This window comes from Carya illinoinensis, chromosome 9 (genome assembly GCF_018687715.1).
Source record: "Carya illinoinensis cultivar Pawnee chromosome 9, C.illinoinensisPawnee_v1, whole genome shotgun sequence".
NCBI classification, from domain to species: domain Eukaryota; kingdom Viridiplantae; phylum Streptophyta; class Magnoliopsida; order Fagales; family Juglandaceae; genus Carya; species Carya illinoinensis.
This window is the reverse complement of record NC_056760.1, coordinates 19,782,908-19,808,318: the sequence shown is the minus strand read 5'-3', so window position 1 is coordinate 19,808,318 and position 25,411 is coordinate 19,782,908. Positions and strand designations below refer to the sequence as shown.

The 25,411-nt window shown below is 37.4% G+C and overlaps 4 protein-coding genes across 4 annotated transcripts; 1 reads left to right on the top strand and 3 right to left on the bottom strand.

Moving 5' to 3' along the window:
• Positions 1-1,807: 1,807 nt before the first annotated feature.
• Positions 1,808-2,236, bottom strand: LOC122276904. The gene has a single exon (XM_043086798.1). It carries the CDS (start codon positions 2,234-2,236, stop codon positions 1,808-1,810), a length of 429 nt encoding a protein of 142 aa, XP_042942732.1.
• Positions 2,237-3,022, bottom strand: LOC122276903. Its single transcript, XM_043086796.1, has one exon. It carries the CDS (start codon positions 3,020-3,022, stop codon positions 2,237-2,239), a length of 786 nt encoding a protein of 261 aa, XP_042942730.1.
• A 6,080-nt stretch (positions 3,023-9,102) lies between these two features.
• LOC122276902 (clp protease adapter protein ClpF, chloroplastic-like) lies at positions 9,103-10,987 on the bottom strand. The gene is made up of 2 exons (XM_043086795.1): positions 10,821-10,987; positions 9,103-9,322 (listed from the first exon to the last, which is right to left on the bottom strand). The coding sequence occupies exons 1-2, from the start codon at positions 10,985-10,987 to the stop codon at positions 9,103-9,105; spliced, it is 387 nt and encodes a 128-aa protein (XP_042942729.1).
• A 2,233-nt stretch (positions 10,988-13,220) lies between these two features.
• LOC122277583 (berberine bridge enzyme-like 4) lies at positions 13,221-14,956 on the top strand. Its single transcript, XM_043087619.1, has one exon. The coding sequence runs from the start codon at positions 13,300-13,302 to the stop codon at positions 14,830-14,832; it is 1,533 nt and encodes a 510-aa protein (XP_042943553.1). The 5' UTR covers positions 13,221-13,299; the 3' UTR covers positions 14,833-14,956.
• Positions 14,957-25,411: the final 10,455 nt, after the last annotated feature.

Genomic DNA, 25,411 nt, shown 5'->3' with positions numbered 1-25,411 from the left:
ATAATCTCTTTTCTATAGCTGATATGTTGCTATTGATTGCTAAAAAATTAATTATTAGCATCTATTTTCTTTCCAAAAAGTTTAGAAAATGTCTCTAGTATGCAATATCATTTTCTTTCACTCTCTGTGTCAAGATCTCTTGCTGTCTCTCTTTATTATCTGTCTCTCAAAATCCCATAATGCTTTGAATCGGGGTAATTCTTTAAGCTGTAAGTGGACATGTATTTATTAACATTTTTACAAAAAGTAATGGTAGATATAGTTTTAGAGCGTGCATGCAATGTGAGTCCACCATTAAAAAATTAATTTTTTTATGCAAGTTCCAAATTTATTGCATTTTTTAAAGGAAGTCCATGGCTTGCTCACTCTAATTTGACTGCAAATATAATTTATGATTCACAAATTCCGTTTGTAGCCATGGATAGGCCCCATGCATTGACTTGGTAAGCCTAGCAATTACATGTTCAATAGGTCCATCCACTACAACAGAAAATATTTTTGGAATGAAAATCTTCATCCCAAAAAATAGCAATGTTTTGGGATGAAAAAATTCATACAGCAATATCGATGCTCCAAAAGATTTTTTGGGGTGAAAAATTGAATTTTATACCAAAAAATACTTTTGATACGAATGAAACGTTCGATGGTGTTTGAACATAAAGCTGATTTCGGGATGAATAATTTTTGTCTTAGATTCACATTTGAATGGTAAATTGATCTTGTTCAAGAGTCAAAGTATGTTCAAATGCATTTCATTGAGTAGTTGATCAAATTTTAATGCGTTCGTACATATTAATAGGGAGACATGTTAGAATGTTAAATTGAGTGTTTGAATGGAAATGTAAAATTTAAATTGAGTGTTCAAATGGAAATGTAATGTTCGATGTTCTTAGACACCAATTGAATGGTGATCACCTTTGAATGTAACGTTAATTACGTTCAGATTGTTTGGATACGTACGTTTGAACGCCAATTTTGTACAATATACATTGAATGTTCTATGTACTCGTTCTAATGGTTTATAATATATATATATATATATATTAGGTGAAAGCAATGAGCAATGCCTATTTGCTTACTCTATATTTAATTTTTTTTATTAATAAGGACTTAATGTTTTTGATTAATTAAATAACGATATAATATTTATGTAATTTATAAATAATTACACATTGTGATATATTCATTTTCTTCATATTGCATTGTCTCAATAGAGATGACATTAAAATGCCTATGATAAAATACTATGAAATTGGAATCTAACAAAAACATATTTCAATATCACATACAAAAAATATTTTAGAAACTATTTGTCAAACATAATTCCCTATTCCAAGCAACTACTAACTATTTCTCTACTAATTATTTAAAAATATTTCTCTACTAATTTTTTATTTGGATGTTAAGATTTTTTTAGTTTTTAGTTTTTTTTGGTTAATTTTTTAGAAAATTGGGATTGTTTGAGTCTTGGAAAAAGAGATCGATCAATGTAGCACGTGATTTGTGTCAGTCGGTTTCTTATTGTATCTAAATATTCAGATTTACACATTTTTTTAATTTTTAATATTATCTTTTAAAATTTTGTATCTTCCAATTTATATTGGTTGAGTATTTAGATTTATATGTCAGTATATTAGGTTGTGTATCAGTGGGTTTATTTATTTATTTTTATTTATTTATTTTTTTATAAAACCCAGCAGCTGGGGATATGTATTAAAGCCTCAATAAAGGGGAGGAAACCCATGTACACTTTCAAAAGGTGGAGACTAGCAAAAACATCGTTGGCACAAAAGAGAACGAAAGAAAACTATGTTCGTATACATGGTAGTCCTAGTCTATCTATGTTCAAGATCCCTTTGAGAAGATGAGGCAGGTCACCCACACACATCCACTTTGTTAATTGCGGAGGCAAGCAGCGAGCAAGAAAGTCGGCGGTTGCATTGCCCTCTCTGTACACATGCCTTATGACCATCTGCATGGTTGTGATTAAGGCTTGTATCTCCTCCCAGAAGTCCTCCAGGTACCAGATCCCCACCTTATTCTTCTCCAGCCATTGCACAACCAAAAGGGAATCCAGCTCTATTTCTATTTTCCTTAGATCAAGTCTTCTGCAGAACCTCAGTCCGTGAAGCAGGGCCATAAGTTTTGCTTGGTTGTTAGTATCGTGACCCAAGCCTAGAGCAAAAGCTAAGATCATTTTACCTTGGTCATTTCTTAAGACCCCACCAGCCCCCATCTATCCTGGGTTTCCTCGGCAGCTTCCATCGACGTTTAGTTTGCACCAGCCCATTGCCGGCTTGCGCCAGGTCACTAATTGCACTCTTCTCCCTTTTGGGTCCTTTGATGGTATACACAGAGCTTTCAGCATTTCCCTATCACCAGGTTTCGACTTATTTCCAGCTTTTAGGTGAATCCCACACCAAGTAATGGCAGCTTTGACTGACTGCCACAGGGACTCAATTGATGCTTTAATTGCTTCCATTCTTGCTTTGCATTGCCAGAGCCAAAGAGACCATGTTAATATGGAAGGAATGAGACCAATTAGAAGTCCTTTCTGGGATGATTTGCCTGCACGCCTAAACCATAGGTGTATTTTTTCCTTCCATTTTTTTTCAGGATCAAAAGGCATTCCCACCTGTGTTGAAACTTTATTCCACAAAGCCTTTGGAGTCTTGCCTATGGCTAGGACATGGTCGAGGTCCTCCAGCTTCCCCTCTTCACAGCATTCACATTTTGAGACCATGGGGATACCAATTTTACTGATCATGTCACCAACGCGCAAGCATCCTTTCATTGCCTTCCACATGGTGATCGAGTATTTTTTTGGGAGAGCCGCATTCCACATCCATTCTGCCCCATGCACTTTTGGAGCTTTGACTCTGATGAGGTCCAATGCGCTTTTGGAGGAGGAGCCGCCGCTCACGCTGGACGTCCATATTAGTCTATCCGATCCTTCTTTATGTTGCCCAAGACCCCTCACAATCTCTTCAAATTTTTCTTCACCCACTAGGGACGTGAGCATTGCTACATCCTAGCCATTATCCGGTCTACATTCTCTCACCTTGAGGTCCGGACGTGTAGTAATGGGCACTTCCTCGGCTAAGGGTCTAGGTTCTAGCCAACGGTCATACCAAAAGGAAATGTTTCCATCCTTGATGCTCCATCTCGAGTTAGTAAGAATAATAGGAATGCTCATCACAATTCCTTTCTAGAATCGAGACCCTTTATGTTTCTGAACTAGTGAGATATGACCAGTTTTAATGTACTTAGCTTTGAAGAAATTCGCCCACATCGAGTTTTCTGTCAAAATCTTCCAAGCGAGTTTCATGAAAAGAGAGTTTTGAACGTCCTGTAAGTTACGAAGGCCCACCCCTCCCTCTCGAGTTGAGCTGCACATGGACGACCAGGCTACCACTCACTCTTGGTTTTTCCTTCTGAAGATCCCCAGAAGAAATTGCTCATGAGTTGATTTAATTTATTTAGAAGGGCTTTTGGCGCCTGTATCACTAAGAGTAGATGTATTGGCATGCTGGCTACCACTTGTCTCAAAAGGATCAATCGGGCTCCATACGATAAGATCTTGTGTTGCCAGCCACCTAGCTTTCCTCTAATGCTGTTCATTATACCATCAAAGTGGCTCACGCTGAGTCTGCCGGAAATTAGAGGGACCCCCAAGTATTTCACAGGGAATGTTCCTTCCGTGAATCCCATGGTTCTCAACAATCTCCTTCGTCTACCAGCCTGAATATTTTTGGAGAAGAAGATTGCTGATTTTTCCTTGCTGATAGCATGTCCCGACCAGTCCTCATAAGTCTGAAAAATATCTCTGATTCTTTTAAGTGATGAGGAGTTTCCATTGGAGAACACCATGACGTCATCTGCATAGAATAAATGGGAAACAAGTGGGGCTCCCTTGGGATTGGTGAAATGTTTTATTCTTCCCACCTTAAAATGCTTGTGCAATAGCCTGGATAGTGTTTCCTCTACTAGAATAAAGAGATACGGTGACAAGGGGTCTCCCTGACGTAGACCACGGCCACACGGAAAAAAGCGCTCAGTAGTGCCATGCATAGCCATCGAGAACCATGGAGAAGAGATACATTGGTTTATTAAGCCACAGACTTCCTGGGAAAAACCGAAGGAGCTCATAACATGTAATAAAAAAATCCAGTCGACGTTGTCATAGGCTTTAACCATGTCAACCTTGATGAATACATTCCCACCATTCACCAGTTTGTTTATCTGGTGGACCATTTCTTGGGCTAGAGAGATGTTCTCGAAGATGTTGCGACCTAGTTGGAAAGCTCCTTGTGCCATAGAGACTAATCTGCACAGTAAAGGCGATAGCCTCTTCACTATTATTTTTTAGCAAACCTTATATACCACGGAGCACAGACTGATGGGTCTGAATTTATCGAATCCTGTAGGATTTTTGTCCTTTGGAATTGGGAAAATGTGAGAGGCTGAGTAAAATTGTGGGAGGGAGCTCCACTAAAGAAATCTCTGACAGCATCCACTACATCTAAAGCCACCAATTCCCAACATGATCTGTAGAATCCCGAGCCAAAGCCGTTAGGACCCGGGCTGCTGTCTATAGAGATGGAGAACATTGCATCTTTAACTTCTTGGACTATTGGGGAATTCATAATTCTTTGGTTCTCTTGTTCAGAAATTTCAGGTTGTATATACTCCAGGAGGTTTGGGAGGGGACCTCGTGGCTTGGCTTTTAGGAGGTTTTTGAAGTAGTCCACTGCCCCTTAGTGAATCTCCTTTGGGGATTTGAGGGTGGTGCCATCTCTAAGTCTCATTTCCTACATTGTCAGCCTTGAGTTAGTGTTGAAGGATCTGAACAATTGAGCCAAAACTTCCCCCTTCTCTACCCAGCTTAGTTTGGCCTGTTGTGCTAGCGTTGTTTCTTCCCTCTGATTCCAAGAATTTAGCTCTTCCCTTGTGCCCAATAATTCCGTTTCAATATCCTCCGAGAATTGATTTTGCAACTGGGATTCAAGGCTGTCAATTCTCCTTTCTAGGCTCTCTATGTGTTGTTCCGTCCTGCCAAACACTTTTATATTCCACTCTTTGAGAGCCACTTTTAATTTTTTTAATTTGCATGCCAATCTATTTAAACCCACTTCCAACGTTGGTTGCTGCCAAATTTCCTATACTAACTTCCCAAAACCTTCATGCGATACCCACATGTATTGGAATTTAAAAGGTGATGGGCCATACCTGGTTGACTCTGTTCTCAGTTCAATGAACATAGGCACGTGGTCTGAAGTTGTTCTTGGGAGGTAGTTACATCTTGCATCAGGGAACATGGCCCCTGCTTTCGAATTCATCAAACCTCTGTCAAGTCTCGCCCAGCTTCGTGCCAATCCCCTTTGGCCATTGCACCAGGATAGAGTTCTCCCAGTTGTCTTCATCTCGCTTAGTCCACTTTGATCAATGAAATCATTGAAATCTTCCATAGCCACCCTTAGCCGAGGGCTTCCCCCACGTCCTTCATCATTCCTTCTAATGATGTTGTAGTCTCCTATGCCTAGCCACGGTGCGTCATTCGGTATGTCTTGGTGCAACAAGTACCAAAGGAGTTTGCGATCTTGGTATCTGCACTTAGCGTAAATAACAGAAAGGAACAGCCACTGGTTTTCAAATGGGAGAGAGACCGTAATATGTTGTGCACTTACTTGTAAGATTGAGAGCTGTAGTTCTGCCCTCCAAAGTAGCCAGATTTTGCCATCTTTGGATTGGTTTGTGAAGCTTGAATCCATGTTTAGCTTACTTTGTAGAATTTTCAATTTTTCTATCTTGACAAACGGTTCTGCTATCATTAAGAAGTTTATTTTCTTTTTTCTCACCAGCTTCTGAAGCCTCCTTATGGAAGACCCCAAGCCCCTAATATTCCAATAAAAGGCCTTGAGCATTATAAATCCAATCTTAAGGGCTTGCTAGGGACCCTGCTAGAGCTTCTTAGAGATCTCCTTTTCTTTTCTTCTTCCCTTCTAGGATGCATTTCACCGTCCGACGGACAGTCCTTGGATTTCTCCAAGTGTGATCCCGTCTCCCCTTCCGTGTCAGAAGTAAATTCCCTCTGAGTTCTATGATCATCATTAGTTAGTTCGATATTGGCCACTTCATGAATATCCATTAGGAAGTCTCGTTCCACAGCCTCCAAAGCGCATACCTGCTCTGCTGATTCACCTGTGAGTAAAAACCCACTCAGTGCATCTCCCCCCGACTAGCACATGTCTCTCACAATTATGGTATTTTCTATAGACATTGTTCTCGTACAGGTATTTTTGTTCAAAATGTCTTGTCTCTCAACTTCCAGCTCTGCTATTTGTATGTGGTTCTCTTCCTCTGCTGTTTCTAATACTCGTGAAGGCATTTCTTGTGTTTCCTCCAGTTGCAAAAGCTATATTTCCGTAGGATCTGCTACCCTTGAGGGGGACTCTGCAATCACCTCTAGCTGTGAAGGTTGTGGCACCAGGTTAGGCCTTGTTTCTATGTTACTCTGCCCCTCTCCATTCTTGTCTATAGCAGGTTCCTCTACTATTCCTTTCAATTTCCCCTCCTCCATTTTATCCATCTGCTTTGCTTTCTCACCCTCCTTAGTTTTTCTCTCACGCTCCTTTTTTCCTCCCTCTCTCCATAGATAGGTTTTTCCGTTGTGACCCTGAGTATGACAGTGCAGCAATACGCCGGTAAAGTCTCGTACACAAGCTCAACGTACAGGCTGGTGGGTTTATGCGGAATGCTAATCCATAGTCCACAGAGGGGAGTTTTGGCGGCATCCATTTCCACACATACCCGAGCCCCATCAGTGCGAGTAGCACATTTGGTCGTGTTATCACGTTTGAGAAATCTGCCAATGGGGGAGGTTATATTTTTCAAAAACGATTCGTGATAGAAATTCAGGGGGAGACCTGGTAAAACGATCCAAACAGGCACAAGAGATGGTCCTTATCTTAATTGAAGTCAGAATGCCAATGGAAGGCTATGTAGGGGACTCCATTAACGTTCGTTAGTTCCCGGGAGAGGGCTCTGAGGAAATCGATTTCGTTGGAGAGCCGAACGAATACATTTTTGGGTCTACGCATAGCCGAAACCACTGGTTGTAAACTCAAACCCCACCGATTCCTAATGAAAAGCCAGATATTGTCTAGAGAAGGCTGTTGCCTCATGAATTTTAGAACCATGGAGAAGTTGAATGGCTCGGCCGATCTTTCTATTTCTTCTTTGGAGAAGATAACGCCAACTTCCCCATCTATAATTTTACTCGGTCTCAAAGGGACGAAGACCTCCGGGAGAGGCAGGGGCGGTTGTGCTACTAGATCTGCTGCCATGCGTGGACGCTCTGCCGTCACCTGAGGGCCCGAGTGGCCCATGGCAGCGGCGGCCATGAGGAGTATCAACGTTGAAACCTAGCATAGCGTTTTCTCTCTCCTCAGCTGGAAATTGTTTGTTTTTTTTAGTGTCAGTGGGTTTATATGAACTTAGCTAAAAAAAGATAAAAAAAAAGGAGACCAAAATAAAAAAGAAAAGTAGATGTCTGTCAATCAATAGGAATTTTTACTAAATAATCAATTCTTTCTTTTTAATTGTTCATTTTGGATTTTTTTTTATTTGCTTAATTTGTATTTTTTTTCTAGATTATATATATAGGGAGGGTTTATGTGCGTCAATCACATAAACATATAGACTCTGCTTCAAGTTTTATATGATGCGTTTGCTTAGTTTATTTTTAATTTTTAATAGATGTTCTAAACGTGGATTTTTCACAAATTTTCTCCGTGTGGATGTCATGATCCACTTCTGAGCCATCCAGTTTGTTATGTTAAATCAGCTGAATTTTCTAGTTGAGTCAAATAGGACCTTAACAAAAATAATATCCGTTTTTTTTTTTTTTATTTAAAAAAGAGTTGATTAATGAATGATTTAATGCATAGCAAAGTAGTAAAAAAAAAAAAATTAGCAACTATCTTTAAATAATGAAAAGAAGGTTTCTGAACTCATGGAACACCATGACTGCCACCAAGTGCATTGCACATCAATAATTAAAAGTGCCAGCTGAAACTAGACATATAGTAAGAAGCTGTCCAAAGTGAGAAAGCATTGCACCAAAAAATAGTATACGGGCACTGATAGGGGCCTCACTTGTAAAACTTGCCACTCATACGGTGGTCCATAATTACATCCTTTACTACTCCTATGCTCAAATTTTAAAGCTACCTGAAAATTTAGAATGATCATTTTTATAGGTTAACAAAGATATTATTATCCAACATAATTACTAGGTGAGCACATACATCATATAACAAATATGTGATAACTCAACAACTCCAAGGCCACAAAATACACTAATCCAAATCCTCCTTTACCCAATTTTCTGTCTATTTTATACATCAGGGAACCACCTATTGGAAACTCCCTAAGTGTGAAATGTCATTTAAACTTGCAGCTAGCCAGCCACCTACCGAAAGTTTCTAGCAGCAAATATTGACCAATATTTCTGCACCGAAAGAAGCCTCCTCTTGGTCAAGAAATGTGGGTGCTTTGTCCCCCATGGCTTCTCCTATAAAAGGAGGTCATTTGCTGAAGATTAAAATTATCCTCATTGCGGTGAGAGATCAGGTAGAGGGCTGGGCAAAATTTAGGTTTTGGGGAAACCTATAACAGAGGTCATTTGAGACATAGAGAACTTGTTTATGAATGTTTGTAATTTTGTACAAACATATTGAAAATATTGAGCTTCCGCTTCAGTGAACGTAGGCAAGTTGCCAAACCACTTAAATATTGTCTCTTTATTATCTTGTGTGATTTTTGGACAGGCCAGAGGCGTAACACCACCAACTTGGACCTGTTGTAGAGAAACCATATAACAAAATGAGTATCCTGAATAATAAGAATATTGTATCCAAGTCATAACTGAAGGTATTAAACCATGTTGCCTATGAATATGGGAGGCAAACGTGCCTAGTCATCATACACATACACAAGGCAATTAAAATTAATTTCCTTCTGAAGCTTCCTTAATCATAACATTCTCAAAACTAATACAACTCACAGCAAAACTACAACTAACCTTATGCTCAAATCAAACTAAATAAGGCAGAAATAATCCAGAAAATGGCATAATGGTTGTATACCGAAATTTTTGTGCTCCATTTTTTGTCCTAAACGAAATGTATATTGTCCATTTTCATATGCCAGAGCTTTTGCTGATGCTGCCAAGGAAGCAGCCTCGAGTTTGGAAATTTCATCCTGTAACTCTGCAGCCAAAGCATAATTCTCGCACTCAATTGCATTCTGAATGCCTGCCCTATAAGGAAAAAAGAAGGTGTTCTAATGTAATCTCAAAGTTAACCCGCTATGGCACAAAATAAGAATGAGGGTGAAAATGTGGGAAGAAAAAAACAATAGAAAGCGTCAGATATGTCAGCAACTTCTTTATAGAATCACTCAAATGATGTGCAAGCAAGAGATATAACAACACTATGCAGACTTGCATTGACTCATTGTATTTTCTAGTTTCTCGGGTTCCTCTAGGGCCCCACAAATAATCTATTGGAGCTGTTATGAACCACTGTATCCCATTCATTGAAACATTAATACTGATGTCGAACACTTCAAACCAACTTCAGATAGGTTTCTAGTGCTATTGAAATGGAACCTACATCTTCATTCCATCGTCAGCCACCTATAGATAATCTTTGATTCTAGAAAGGTGACACTTATAAGCCTTTGAATTTGGATCCTCCACCCAACAACACACCATGTTCAATACCTGTGCCCGTAGATATGTATGTTTTGCTTCAAAAAAACATATATCTTTAAATTCATATTTCAATATATTACAATACCTCAAATTTCTTTGCTTGCTCCACTTCAGTGATTTTAGTCACTCTATTCGGGAAGCTTCTTTGTTCTTTTGGAAGATGATTTTTGAGGGTTTAGTGGAAGGCTCACCTTGACCAAACTCACAGTTGGGCAGACCGCACTATCGATCACAACCCTGCGCAATGGTGGAAAGGTCAAGTCAGAGGCAAACTTTTCTATTTTCCAAAATTTTGGAACCACAGATAAACACGGGTCTTAAAAATACGTTAAACTGATGGAATACTAAGGAATTCTATTCAAATAAATGAATTAAGGAGAAAACTAATCACAACATTTGAACAAAATCGAGAAAGGAGAGTCTATAGAAGATTGGAAACAAGTAATCAATTAATGAGCCAAATAAGAAATTTATAAAGGGGACCTTTACAAGAGCAGAGAGAGACTTGGCTTACTTTGTAATTTTCTTGAGCAATACTATTGAACATTTTGTTAACCAAAATGGAAAGGAAAAAAAAAAACACAAGAGTTAGCCAAACGTATAAATTAACTCTCAAAATTAGTCCTTTAGGCATCATCAATTACAAAAACACAAACAAAATCCATAAATTTCCAAGATTATCCTTGCCTTAGAAATGTCTTTATGGTTGGATTGCCCATTTCAAACATTCGCAACTTGAGTATATCAGCTTCCATCTTCACCACCTTTAGGATAACCATGAAATTCGAATTAATAAAAGATAAAGACCAATATGGGATAGAAGGATGAGTATTAATCAAAAGATATTCCAAATATTAATCACCTCTGCCTTAGAGAATGTATTATCTGTAATATCTCAAAATTCATCCACTTTCAGAGGGGTAATCTCTTCATACTTTATACACACCAGGATAGAAAAACCAAAAAATTGCAAGTAAGAGGAAAGTCCATATTAATGAGATAGAGTTTTCGTATCGGAAATCACAAACATTGGGAAGCTTACAAGGCATTGAGCATTGAAGAAACTCCCAACAGTTGAAGTTTCTGCCTATTGAAAACATTCAAGGATAAGAATATGTCGATGAATGAAATGGAAAGATACAGAGTGTCTAGTAGAAGCTTGTATTTCTCCGCAACATCAACCAGCCAATCCACAAATATTCCTCTCATATTGGCAATAACATCCTTCTGAACCTTCTTAAGGTGGTTGGGTAAAGGTCTTTTTTTTTATTTCATCTGAAACACCATCCCATCGTCAGAATTAGCCCCAAATGCAAAATTGCCAAACCCATAATTCCAACACCAACAATCAAGCTAAACCCAGATCACAAAAGACTTGGATCTTGAACATGGGACATATTTCCTAAGAAATTTTAATTGAACTAAAAACTGTCACAAAACCCACGAATCAAAACACCATTTTACCTCCATTCGGCAAAGATACTCATAAATATTAGATGCATAAGCCCCGTACAGTTGCGAATCATCGGACTTATCGTTAATGTCCAACTTCTCAATGATTTCCCCCTTTTCTTGGCCTTCACTTTTGTTTTATCACCTAATAGAGCTTTCAATGAAGTCAAGTTAGGTTTTACCTTGGTTGTTAGCTCCTCAAGAGGAAAAATGGAGGACTAAACTCATCTACTAAAAGGAAAACTGAAACTCACAAGAGAGGGAAGATGTGAGACGGAGGCCTTGCTCACTAGAGGGAGCTCGCGACAGCAGATCAAGGCAGTACAGGGTGGTCAGTGAAGATGCTATCAAGCTGAGCGGCTGCGCACAAGAGAGAGAGATGAGAGAGAGATTTGGAGTGATGCTAAAGGAGGGATTTGAACACTCCGAGGGAGATTTTAGGGGCTGGCATAATCAATTGACGAGGCACATCGGTAACTTTAATCTGGAAGATGAAGTGAGAGCTATGAATACATATGAAGAGTCACTTGGTGCTGGAATTCAAACGACAAAACAACATACAAACGGTGGCTTAACTACTACTTAACGGGAATAATAAAACTAACGGAAAAATAAAATTTTTGGTTAAAACAACAATATTTTGTTTTATAGATACTTTTTATATATAGAAGATATATATACGAATGATGTTAATTAGGAAGTTCGAACAATAGAGAATACTTTTTTCGAATAATAAAAATTCCATAATAGACATGCATAATTTCTTGAAAAATACATTAGAATTTAGTCAAGTCAACAGCTAGAAATAACATGCATTGGGATGGACCAACCTAGCTATTAGTAATTAAGAGTGAAAATGATACCATCTCTTTTCTATGTCTAAAAAATTAAATATTAGCACCTTTTTTCTTCCCGAAAAGTTAGGGAAATGTCTCTAGCATGAAATATCATTTTATTTCCTTCTGTGTCATGATCTCTCGCTATCTCTCTTTATTATGTGTCTCTCAAAATCCCGTAGAGCTTTGACTTGAGAAAATTCTTTAAGTACAAGCCTACATGTTTTATTAACATTTTCATGAAGAGTAATAGTAGATATAGTTTTAGAGTATACATGTAAAATGAGTCCACTATTAAAGGAAGCCTGCTATGGCTTGCACACTCTAATAATTAGATTGTAAATATAATTTTTCATTCACAAATTCCGTTTGCATCCATAAATAGTCTCCATACATTGACTCGGTAACTGGTAAGCCTAACAATTCAAAATAGTTTTGTTTGTTTTTGTTTTTTATCATTTTATTTTTATAGCAATGTTGTGACACCGTACGTAATAGGGATATTGTCTTGTCTTGATCCGATTTAAACCTTTTAAATTATATCTTTCATTTTAATTACTGGCCAGTTTTGAAACAGCGTAGATGATCTGTACGTATACAGTTATTCATGTGGTACAGACGTACATTACAAATTGTTTCCGGCCGATTTGTTTTGATATATTTGGGGTTAATTTATTATATATATATATATATATTGTGGTACAGACATTACAAAAAGGCAGTATTTATGATTACAGAAGGGAATTATTATCATTTTCAAATAGAAACCATGTAAAAAGTTGGGAAGAATATCTATTTGGATTTGATTTCATAATTAAATTTCCAAATTTGCCTTACTGTGATCTGATGCAGAAATTAAAGAGATGAATGAAAAATGGAAGCTTTCCTAGCTAGCTAGTCATGCATGTTTGCCTCAGAAAACGTCTACAAAAATAAAATCATTATTGTTTTTTAGAGTTTTAATTTACGCAGTAATTAATGGTCAATTACCTTGCAAAACCGAACGGCATTAATTGAATATTTACAAATATAGCGTTGATATGCTAGACATCTCTGATATTGATATAATAAATATAGAGCAGCAGCAGATTACAGAAATTAACAAGAGCTCAAAACAACGATTTAATTAGCAGAATGAAGACCTCATGCGCGCGGCCACCTTCAATCCTAATCATACTCGCAACCATTTTGTTCTCAATTTCATGTGCGAATTCAAAGCAAGTTAATTTACACATGTTTTTCCGATGCCTTACAAATAATTCTTCACCATTCCACCCAGTCTCCCAGGCCATCCACACCCCCAACAATGCATCTTTTCTCTCAATTTTGAACTCTTATATAAAAAACCGCCGGTTTTTGACATCTGCAACCCCAAAACCGCTCGCTATTATAGCTGCCAAACACATTTCTCACATCCAAGCAACTGTTATTTGTGCACAGCGTTATGAATTGGAGATTAGGATTCGAAGCGGTGGCCATGACGATGAGGGTCTTTCATACGTATCAAATAATCCATTTCTAGTCCTTGACATGTTCAATTTTCGTGGTCTATACATTGATATAGCATCTGAGACTGCATGGGTTCAGGCCGGTGCTACTCTTGGTGAGCTCTATTACAAAATCGCCGAGAAAAGTAAAGTCCATGCTTTCCCTGCTGGCGTCTGTCCAAGCCTAGGCACAGGTGGACATTTTTCTGGAGGTGGATATGGGACCTTGATGCGAAAGTATGGCCTCTCTGTGGATAATATAATCGACGCGCAGATAGTCAATGTCAATGGATCGATCCTCGATAGAAGATCCATGGGAGAGGATGTTTTTTGGGCCATTAGAGGAGGTGGTGGAGCAAGCTTTGGAGTCATTCTTTCGTGGACGATAAAGTTGGTACGTGTTCCGTCCATAGTGACAGTGTTCAACGTTAAAAGGACATTGGAACAGAATGCAACAGATATTGTTTATCGCTGGCAGCAGGTTGCAGATAAACTACCAAAAGACCTCTTCATAAGGGCAATGCCACAAGCAGTGAATGGAAGTCAGGAAGGCAAGAAGACGGTGCAAGTTTCTTTCATTGGACACTTTCTGGGAAAATCTGAAAGCCTTATCCCTTTGATGAATGTGAGGTTTCCTGAACTAGGATTGCAGCAAGGTGACTGCAGTGAAATGACATGGATTGAATCAACCCTTTTCTGGGCAGATTTCCCCATCGGAACTCCCACGAATGCTTTACTCTGGCCATCCAAGGCAGATTTCTTCTTCAAAAGCAAGTCTGATTATGTGAAGGAACCAATTCCAAAGACTGGTTTAGAATCCATATGGAAGTTATTGATTGAAATAGGGGAAAAGGGATGGATGCAATGGAATCCTTATGGAGGAAGAATGAGTGAGATTTCAGAATCAGAGACTCCATTCCCGCATAGGGCTGGAAATATATTCAAGATACAACATTTCGTGCTGTGGGTGGAAGAAGGAACAGAGACCACGAACCATTATCTAAAATTTTCAAGAACCCTGTACAAGGCGATGACACCGTACGTATCAAAGTCCCCAAGGGAGGCTTTTCTCAACTACAGAGATCTTGATATCGGTATTGCCAGTTCAAGTAATAATCGTACAATACTTTTGAACAATGCACGAGTGTATGGGAGTAAGTATTTCAAGGGCAATCTGGACAGGTTGACGCGTGCGAAGGCAAGCATTGATCCCTACAATTTCTTCAAAAATGAACAAAGCATTCCGCCTAGCCCTTCCAATCCTGCCTCCAGCCTTTAAGCGATTTCCAGTCCACGGACATGAACTTGTTAAACCAAATGAGCAAAGTTGTACAAACACTAAATTTTGTAGGCTGGCTTATTTTTAGAGTTATATGAAATAAATAACATTTCCCTTTACATGATTGTTTTTCTCTCCCATCACCCGCACAAAATAATTTATATGGTTAGAGCAAGAAGTAAACGGAAAAGGACGTAGTTATCGAGAACAATCCCTTCAACAGAGAAATCGAAGGAAGATCCAACTAAATTGGGTGGAAACCATTGATAAAAGCATTAATTATATCAATAAAGAAATCGATTGGGTTGGACCATATATGTACATTTTTACGAGAGAATATTCCCAGATTTGAACACGCAATAGGGATAAGGTTTAATTGGAAAATAAACATGGACTGGCAGAAGAAGAAAGTGGCATCCATAATCCAAAATGTTCAAGTGGGTCTCCCAATATTCAGAATTACAAGATTGTCCCAATAATTACTCATCAAGATTAATTACACGAGTATGACCGCATTGTATTACTTGAAAGAGAATGATTATGCCTAAATTATAGTGGTTTGCTCTAAAGTTAAATTGGTCCCTGTGATTTCTAATCAACTTTTTACTCCTATGTGATTTGTAAAATCATAATTATCAAGTTCGTTAATTTCTATAGAAAAATTTACTATACTTTTTCATATGGCACTCTTACTTACCGCCATGTGTATTCCCTTAAGTTAGATGAACGAAATTTGTAACGAATGGACTAAATTTCAAGTTTGTGGTACCATAGGGCTTATTCCTAAACAAAATTTGCTTTGGGGAAAAGCACAAGGCCATGGTTACTGACCAAATTTTCCTAAAAGGAATTACAAAAATAAAATAAAAAAAAAATCAAAAAAGAAAAAGAAAAAGAAGAAAACTGACTTGCAAACTAGCATGATACATAGATCGAAAACTATTTTTATTATGGAGTAAATTTGACATATATACCACCACAAGGCACAAAGGTTACATGCCAAATTTTCCTAAAAAGAATTATAAAAGAAAAACTAACTTGCAAACTAGCTAGCCTGATACATAGATTGGAAACTGAAAAATCAGGGATTCAAATCCCAAATACACCTAGAGGGGTAAAGGGGAAGTGAATAGGTGCTTTTCAAATTTATTGGATTATTTAAATTAACAATCAATCAATCAAATCACAATAAATAATCAACACATTAATTTTGATAACAAAGTGGAAACTCATTTAAAAATACCTTCAAAATCTACAACCACTTCGGGCAACTAAAATTTACCATAGAAATTTAGTTCATTACAACCACTTTAGAAATACTTCCAAGATCCTTGAAGTAGCTAAATCTGGCTTGGACCACCTCTGAACCACCGACCTTTCTATAGTTTCACCATGAGCACCAACACGATCTTTGGACCCAGGTAGCTCAAAAAAGCTTTCTAGCCAATGAACATATCCAAACCAATGGACTCAATAGTAGTCAAACATGAGGGAATTGATCTTCATGCGCAATATATCTCCTTAGGATTTCCTCTGAAACGGTAGTTTTGGCCTCTCTCAATGATCTAGAAGTTGTACATATTATTCTATATATACACATGGTTTGAGTAGACCACTTAAAGAGTCCAAACCCTAATGAAAAGTGAATCTTGAAATTTTCACTCGAGCGAGGTGTTGAGAGAACTTTTTGTCCAGCTTTTTATTCGTGACATTGTCAAGTTCTTTTGAACCCGTAAATGTTGGAATTTGAAGACCCTTGTGAAACATGAATTTGTAGATAATTAAGTTATGTGGCGCCCCCAAACCTGGCTTGGGATTTGATGGAGACTACTTGGTTTGGATTGATAGAGGCTCTCAACCCATCTCATCTCATCTTATCATTATAACTTTCAAAAATTATTACACAATATATAATAAATCATTTAACTTTTTCAAATCTCTAAATAATAATATTAAGAAATATATTCTAACAATAATTTATTCAACATTTAAGTTTCATCTCAACTCACTATCCAAACCTAACATAGAGCGTCAGAACATATAACACATGGTCACACACCCATTGTTCATGCAATTAACATGCAATGCACTTAGTGCGTTTCTAGCATAATGCAATAATCACAGTAAAAAATTTTCAAAGTAATCAACGGTTTAGCAATTTGGTACCAAGGAAAACACTATTAATCCCAAAATTAAATTGTTTAAAAAAGATTTCCTAATACAAAATAAAGGTTTTAAACCACAACCCTTCTTCCAAAACATCCAAAATACATTGTTCTTGACATATGCCTAGAAGACATCCGAACGACCCTCATCGCTGTCTTCTAGAGCTATCACAACTTTTACCATTCCTATAATACCCCATACTCCAATGTATCAAAGAGTTACTTCTTGTCACTTAAAAATCATAATTTACAGTACATATATAAACTTTAAATTCTCAATGACCCTAAAACTCATTGTTTCAAATCAACCACTCCAATATAATTAATCTATGACTGTCTACAAAGCCATAAAATAAATGTCAACCTTCCAAAATACCAAGTTAAAAGAACCAAATAAATTTACTGAATTTCGCTATCCAATACTTATAGTATCCTTTGGCACTCAATCCACTATGCTCAAATAGTCTCACCCTTGCTTCCCATTCTTGATCCTTAGTTGATACAATCCAAAACATCTAAAAATATTATAGAGATAAGGGGTGAGTTATCAACAACTTAGTAAGCAGCGAGCCTATACTAATGTGTAAACCCAAGTCAGTCCAAAATGTAGAAATAGAGAGTTCACAAAATAGCAATGATGATTTCATACACATTTCTTAATCCATTTTACAAATATTTACCAAAAAGACCTTAGGCGCAAGAAGAACTAAACCACATCAGAAACATAAATAAAGACCCTCGTGGATCAGAGTAATTATGTGATGCCACCAAACCCCCTGCTTGGGATGTAATGGAGCCTTGGAGGGTCAGGACATGCAAAACAAGGTTACATACTTCCATTCAAAATAGTTAATATGCAATGCATCATAATGTGTAACTAGTAGTATGCAATAATCGCAACAGAAAATAGGGTAACTTATAAAAAATTATACTAGAATGAACTAATCATCCCACTAATATTAATAACCATAAGTTCAAACTTAAGGATAGCATTTCCTTAGTAAAAAATACTTAATACGTGTTCCATGGTTAGATCAACTCTTTCATACGCTCTGAAGTCTTAAGAGTCAATACTTATGAGCATTAAAATTATATCTAGTCTTTAACTGTTTGAAGCCAACAGTTCATTTTGTTCGTTGAATACTGGTTTTGACACAACTTCTACCATTCCTGAGGGAATGGTAGTGGGTCCATATGGATGAGATTTACTTTAAATCTCAATAAGTTAAACAATCAACTTGCATAGAGATAAGATATGCATGATTATTGATAAACATGAGATACATGCTATGCTTGAAAATTCGTATTTGTCTCCTATTTAGATTTCCTCAATATTTGTTAGAAAAACTCTTACGCAAATTCGCTTTTAGAGAGCCATGCATATTCACCATGAGCACCTACCGGTAACTGTAGCATAACTCATGTTGACACTACGTTCTTTTCTGCAGACATCATTCTCAAGGCATTAGTATCATAACATTTCATCATAACATATGCATCTACCAGCATTAGGTACCATATATGACTTCACTCTAGCATTCTTTAAAAAGAATCCTTTCAAAGCCTATTGATGGTTCTTTGTCAACATAAGTGTTATCACTCTATTTTTATTCATTCCAGAGTGGATAGAGGAGTTCCTCTAGAATAATTCCCCAACCTAGCCTTTGGGTTGTGACAAAATGTATTTTCATGCTATGCTTGAAAAATATATTTCATGACATGTGCATATGTAGTAAACCTTCATGTGAAAATGACATTTATATGCAATATGCTAAAAATGGTGAAACTTTTGCATGGCATGTAAGCAAGTAATCAAATACTCAATGTAGAATATAACATCTCATGCTAAAATGGCATTTATAATATGAATGTGACATTTATACAATAGTCATAAATAAATTATCTAAGACTAAGTTAGAGGCTAACTTACAAACTTGTTGGGTGCTTAGAAAATTGGTGCGACTGTAATAAGAGTTCTTCTAAGTTAGTGATTTCATAAGTAAGGAAGATGTTCATAATAAAAAGGGTTCAAGAACTTGTACTTCCAAAACTGTCCCTATACTTAGCAAAATTTCACAAAGGCCATAAATTTTCACTATTTGCAATTGGGCCCCACAATTTACCAAACATCACAAAACCCATCTTTTCTGTGTTCTAAAACCATCTATGCCCTTATAATTTTAAGAATCAAAGTGCAACTATGCTAATCACACTCAATCCATGGCATGCATTTCATTAAGGCCTAGATGTGATTTCAACTATTCAACCTCTATGGATGCATGTGTACTCAAGTTCATCAAGTGCCAATAGTAATTATAACCTTAGGAATAATTAAAACTTAGGCATCAAGTCATACAAGTTCATCCCAACACTTAAACATGGCTTCAAGACCTTAATTCTCACTAAACCATCCATTAAGCATATGCACGATGTTTTTAGCTTTCCTAAATGAAATTTTCATTCTTATCCCAATCACATGGCTTTTCTAAATGCACATTATTCAAGCTAAGGTAAAATAATCAAAACCGATGCATGATAAATGATCAACACAAGTTAGAATTAAAGCCTATTATGGCATGCTTCTAACCTTCAAATTAAACCTTCAAAATTCATTCCAAGACATTAGCGAATCATATAAAATCATATCAAGTTATGCGAAGGGTAATAATTTGACCCAAAGTAATTTATTTCCTAAAAATATAAAATCTGGCCCAATTTGACATTAGCATGCTAAACCTTAATTAAACTCAATCAACACACGGCACAATCCTAGCCATCCGCTTAGAAAGCCATGGACAATTGTCAAGACGAGAACAAATGTGTAAGTGATGGAGTGTGAATCAAGCCTTGTCATCATATTTCTAGCACCATTCACTATTTTATCCAACCAATTAACACTATTTGGCCAACCAAAATAGGGAACCCCAAGTCATTGGAGGCAAATTAAAACCCTAAATCCATTGTGGTAGCGAAAACCCTAAATCCTCCCAAACTCTAAACATGACCAATTTGTAACTAAGTATTTTTACCCTTGATTAAGTCACTTCCACAAGCAATCAACCACTCAAGCAGATACTCTTACACCCTTATCCACTCTCTTACACCTTGATAGTTATATTTGGCCCAAAAAAATTAGGATTGGACCATACCCTGACCGAAACCCCAAATGGCTGCATTCGGTTAGCCCCATTTTAATCCGCCAAAACTGGCTAGTCCAACCAAGCTTCTACGACAAGCTCCCACCCTTTTACAAGGCCATGCCTTGGATGCCATGCCACCTCATTTGCTGCAAAAAATATTGCCATTTATAGCAAGTCAAAAAAGCAACAAATCAATCCCATCATCCACTTGGCAACAACAACAGAACAGTAGACCACTTCTGTGACGCCCCAATTCCCACGTACGGAAATGTGAGAATCATGACGTTGAGATGCTGACAATACAGGTCACGCACCCCAATGACAAATGCTAGGTGTGTGCACATGCAACAAGTGTAAAAATAAAAGTCAAATTTAGTAGACTAATTACCAAAATTTTAAATACAAGTCTCCCAAAATGAAATGCTTGTAAAAGTTATACAGTAATCAGATAAAAGTATAATACAAACCAAATGTACATAGAAAAATAGGTAACAAATCCCAAAACCACGTAGAAGCAACCCCAGGCCACTCTTTTGACGGAGCCAAAGCCTTGGGCTCAACATCCTCATCTGCATCAAAATCTATGGTATCATAAAATGGTACTGCAGGGTATCGAATACCACGTTCTCACTAAGCTGCAGAAACAAAGTGTGCATCATCTCAACTTCAGAAACTTCCTGTTACAAATGCTTGAGGAACTCGATGATGAAGCTTTAATTGAATTGGCTGTGGTGGCATGGAAATTATGGAGGAGAAGGAATGACTTGGTTTCTAACCAAACATTTTCTAGTCCTCATCTTCTTATGAGACATGCTACTCAGAAAATAGAAGACCTTGCTGTTCTTTCCTCTCGGCATCCTACTAATCCTCCTAATTCTACATCTCAGATTCACTAGTGGATGGCCCCCCCTTCTAATGTGTACAAGATCAACTGGGACTCTACTGTGGATAAAGTGTACTGCAAAGTGGGTGTTAGGGCTATTTCGTGATTGGGAAGGAAGAGTTATAGCTTGTATGAGGTTGTGTAGGCCTCTATTTCCTGATCCTTATATGGCTGAGGCATTTGGTGCTTTGCATTTAGCAAGTCTGGCTGCTGATATTGGACTGAAACAGATTACTCTTGAAAGTGATGCACTAAATATTATGAATGATATTAAAGGCAACAAAACAAGTTGGGGACAAACTGGTTTACTGGTTCATGATGTTAAGCAAGTATTGCAGGGATTTCATTCTTTTTCAGTTAACTTTATTCCTAGAAGCTGCAACAATTTAGCTCATTACCTAGCTAAAGATGCACTCGATGTTACTAATGTCCTTGTTGACATAGAAGATGTCCCTTTATGTATTGCATCCTTATTGTAATCTTTGATGATTAATACAATTGTTCCTTTCAAAAAAAAAAAAAAAACTCGATCGTCAAGTGAAACCAATCTTATCTTCCATATCCATGCACTATACTTTGCGCCCATATCCCATTTCAATTTGTTCTTCTATGGATCATTTTTTACCTTTATGTGGGCGATTGGCGGGGGTAATTTATGGGGAGCCAATTTATTCATTCCTAACTGAAGCATTCTCTTTTGTCTCTTTAACAAGGAATCGTAAAATATGTGGAACAACGTAGTTTATCGACACTATATGTTTTGTCTATGTAGTTTTTTGACACCATAGTAAGGCTATAAAACATCTCTTTTTTTTTTTTTTTTTTCTTTCTTCTCTCTCTCTCTCTCTGGATGTTTTGCATAAATAGTTGGACTAGACTAATTATAATAAGTTCATTATTTCTCCTAAATTTAGCCTTAATTTTAATTTTGTAGAAGTCACATCCTTGAAAATAAATAATATATAGAAATTAAACAAAAGTTGAGACTACTAAAAAAAATTGGAGAGAGACATTTCTAGATATATTGAAATTTTAGAAAATTTTAGAGAGCATATAGAGATCATAAATTTTTTAGGGGGGCCATTTTCTATATGCATAAATAATTATGTATAAAAGCAATGGGGTATGTTGTGTTTTTAAAATCTGCATATATGGATCCCAAAAGTTTTTTTATATATAGTATTGGGTTTCTTGATTTGGCCTTCCTCAAGCATAACGTGGGCCCACCACTAATTATATGGGTCCCAAGTTTTTTATATATACAGTATTGGGTTTATTAATATTGAATCTAAATTGAAAATATAAGAAAAATTATGTATAAAAAAAAGTTGAGAGATTTTATCAGCCTCTAGACTTCATTAGGCAAGAAAAGAATTTATTCAAACTCTCAATTATAATATTATATGTTTAATGTGATAAGAAAATATCTACCTTCCATGAAATCTGATGAAGTAGTTTATGTACTAGAACAAAAGATGACATTCTAAAAGATCCCTTAGTAGTTTATATGAATAAAATAAATTCTAAATATTTTATTACAAAAATAATAATAGATGAAACATTTTCCTTAGGATCTAAAACATATATTAAGTTGTGTTTATAATTTTATTCTAAATGTATGTAGCAAACTACTGAGATATGATTTTTATAATTTTTTTTTATAATTTTATTCCAGGAGGGGCACTTTTTGGTCCCCAGAATCTCTCAGAGATCCAGAAACTTTTGAGCAAATGGAAGTGAAAAAAAAAATGGACGCTTAGCAATGGTTGCTTGGTTAGGCTTTTACATGCAAGCATCTTTGACTGGTAAAGGTCCTGTACAGAACCTTCTTGAGCACATCACAGATCCATTTCATAATAACTTGCTTACCATCCTCAACTCCATGCAAAAATATCATCGTGACCTTAATTGTGTTATCATTGGAAAAGCTCTGCCTGTGCAAGGTCATGTATATAGAACAGTCACTTTTTTTATTGTTTTTTTTTTTCGAAGAGCCGAAGATCACCTGTCCATTAGTGACCCCGTCCCAATTTTATTAAGAAACCCTCACTTGTGGCGGAGGAAAACCGTGGTTACAAACCGACACCTGAAGTTACAAAAAAAATAAAAAAAGACCCAAAACCAGGTGTCAAAAAAACCTAGAAGGCTCTAACCAGAAAAAACACGACAACAAGGAACAAACCAAAATGCTGAACAGAAGAGACACCTGCAAAAAAGACATTAGCACAGGAGAAAAAACAAAACGAAAAGGAAAAAAAACCTTACCAAACAAGCACGACATTCGATGACTTCAATGCAAAGAAGGTAATCCCAATTTATCCGAACGAATTAATCCTCTGGGAATCCTAGGCATATCCCAAATAACATTCTAAACAGAATGGTGACCAGCTGCACCTCTCTTAGCCAACCAGTCAGCAACTTTATTGCCCTCTCTATAAACATGCCAAAACACGCAAACCATAGAATCAGTAATATCAAGAATATCTTCCTAGAAATCCTCCAAATACCAGACACCACATCTCCTCCTATTCCATCACGAGATGACCACTTGAGAATCTAATTCAATTTCTACCAAGTGTATACCCAAGTGTTTACAGGCTTTGAGACCATGCAAAAGAGCTAACAACTCAGCTCTATTATTAGAACCAAAATCAATAGGATAAGTAAAAGCAAGAACCAAATGACCGCGATCATTTCTAATAATCCCACCCACCTCTGAAGAACCTAGATTACCAAGACTACTGCCATCTGTATTCAACTTGAACCACCCTTGAGCAGGTTTTTCCCAAGACACGAGCTGAAAATGAGGTCTAATTGGGGCCAAAGCCGGGATCTGTAAAGCCTGCAAGATATCCAGATCATACCGGGGACAAATATTAACCTTATTCATGTCTTGACACATAGAAAGCATCCAGAATTTAAGAGCATGCCAAACCGAATTGAAAGACTCAAAACGCCCCTCCATGCGGGCCGTACATCTTCTTTGCCATAGATGCCAAGTAATGATAGAAGGGAGAAAATGTAACGCCCCCAAATCCCCATGCACAGACACGGGAAAATCGAGACGTCCGGATGATGACATCACGGGTCATCACCCTATCGACGTGTGTCAAGTGTGTGGAAAAGCAACTAAAGTGCACAGGAAACACGCAGCGAAAAGCGAAGTCAATAACTAAGTACTAGAATTTTTCTTGTTTAAAACAAAGTTGTTCAAAACATATAGAATAGAATATTACAAAACACAAATACTATATTAAAGCCAAATAGAAAACATAAACTCCACTCAAAACTCTGGCGGAGCCGCATCCTCGGGCTCAGCCTCCTCCTTCTCCTCGAACTCTGCACCAAAATCTACGGAACCAAAAATGGTGCCGCAGGTAAGTAAACTCCAAACACCACTAGATAAAAATATATAAAACTCAAACAATATGCATGAAAGAAAAACCAATGCACATGTCCCATAAAACCATGTTTTTTCCACGCACGCCAAAAAAAACCCATTTGGCCCACAAAAACATATCCTTAAAATCAAGTCTCGCCATTATCCAAGATAATGGTCCAAACCACCATTTTTCCAGAAAATGGATCAGAAGCCTCAATACATCCTCGCCATTATCCTAGATAATGACCCAAACCACCATTTTCCCAGAAAATGGATCAGAAGTCTCGAAACCAAACCTCGCCATTTTCCTAGAAAATGGCCCACATCCGAAAACCATAAAAACGATCCAATTATGCATGCACCATGATCTCCCCTAGGGATCATCCGCACACCTTGGCTCTGTGCCACACTGCAGGTAACGACTACGCGTGTGACACCTAAACGAGTGATGCCCAGACTCGCGCCCAGCGCGTACCTGGCCAGGCCATCCTCTAGTCCCTACCACTCTAGGGACCACGGAGTCGACACGACAGCGTTACCGTATCGTGCGATCGGGTCGTCGCCCTGCGACAACCCAGGGGATGTCACTCAGTATTATCCACTCTCGAGTGACCAGAGGAGCTCCACTGAGATAATAACCCATCCCGGCTTGGGCTCGTGAGACACACGCACCCAAAAACCATTTACGCCAATAAAACGAAATTTTCTCGATTAAAATAAAATGCACAAATATGCAATATGCAACGCACGCCTCATGGCACGAATAACCAACCAAATCACAAAAAAACATAACCAAGTACTCCGTCCTCAAACCATCCGACCCCCGAACTCCTCGGACTCAGTCCAGAATCAGCCAACCAACAACAAATATTTATTGAATAAGTAAAATATATTTAAATCTAAAAGTAGGGTTTGGAAAATACTTACAGCGCTATATGGTATTTTTAGAAAGCTCGCGACGTTGCAAACGGTGGAAGGAAAGCAACGTAACAGTGAAATTTCACTATGG

Coding starts and splice junctions, on each gene's coding strand:
- LOC122276903 (XM_043086796.1), bottom strand. CDS start 3,022: ATGCTCACGTCCCTAGTGGGTGAAGAAAAATTTGAAGAGATTGTGAGG.
- LOC122276904 (XM_043086798.1), bottom strand. CDS start 2,236: ATGGGGGCTGGTGGGGTCTTAAGAAATGACCAAGGTAAAATGATCTTA.
- LOC122277583 (XM_043087619.1), top strand. CDS start 13,300: ATGTTTTTCCGATGCCTTACAAATAATTCTTCACCATTCCACCCAGTC.
- LOC122276902 (XM_043086795.1), bottom strand. CDS start 10,987: ATGAGAGGAATATTTGTGGATTGGCTGGTTGATGTTGCGGAGAAATAC. Junction 9,323..10,820: donor TCTTCAATGCTCAATGCCTT/GTAAGCTTCCCA, acceptor TTTTCCTTATAG/GGCAGGCATTCAGAATGCAA.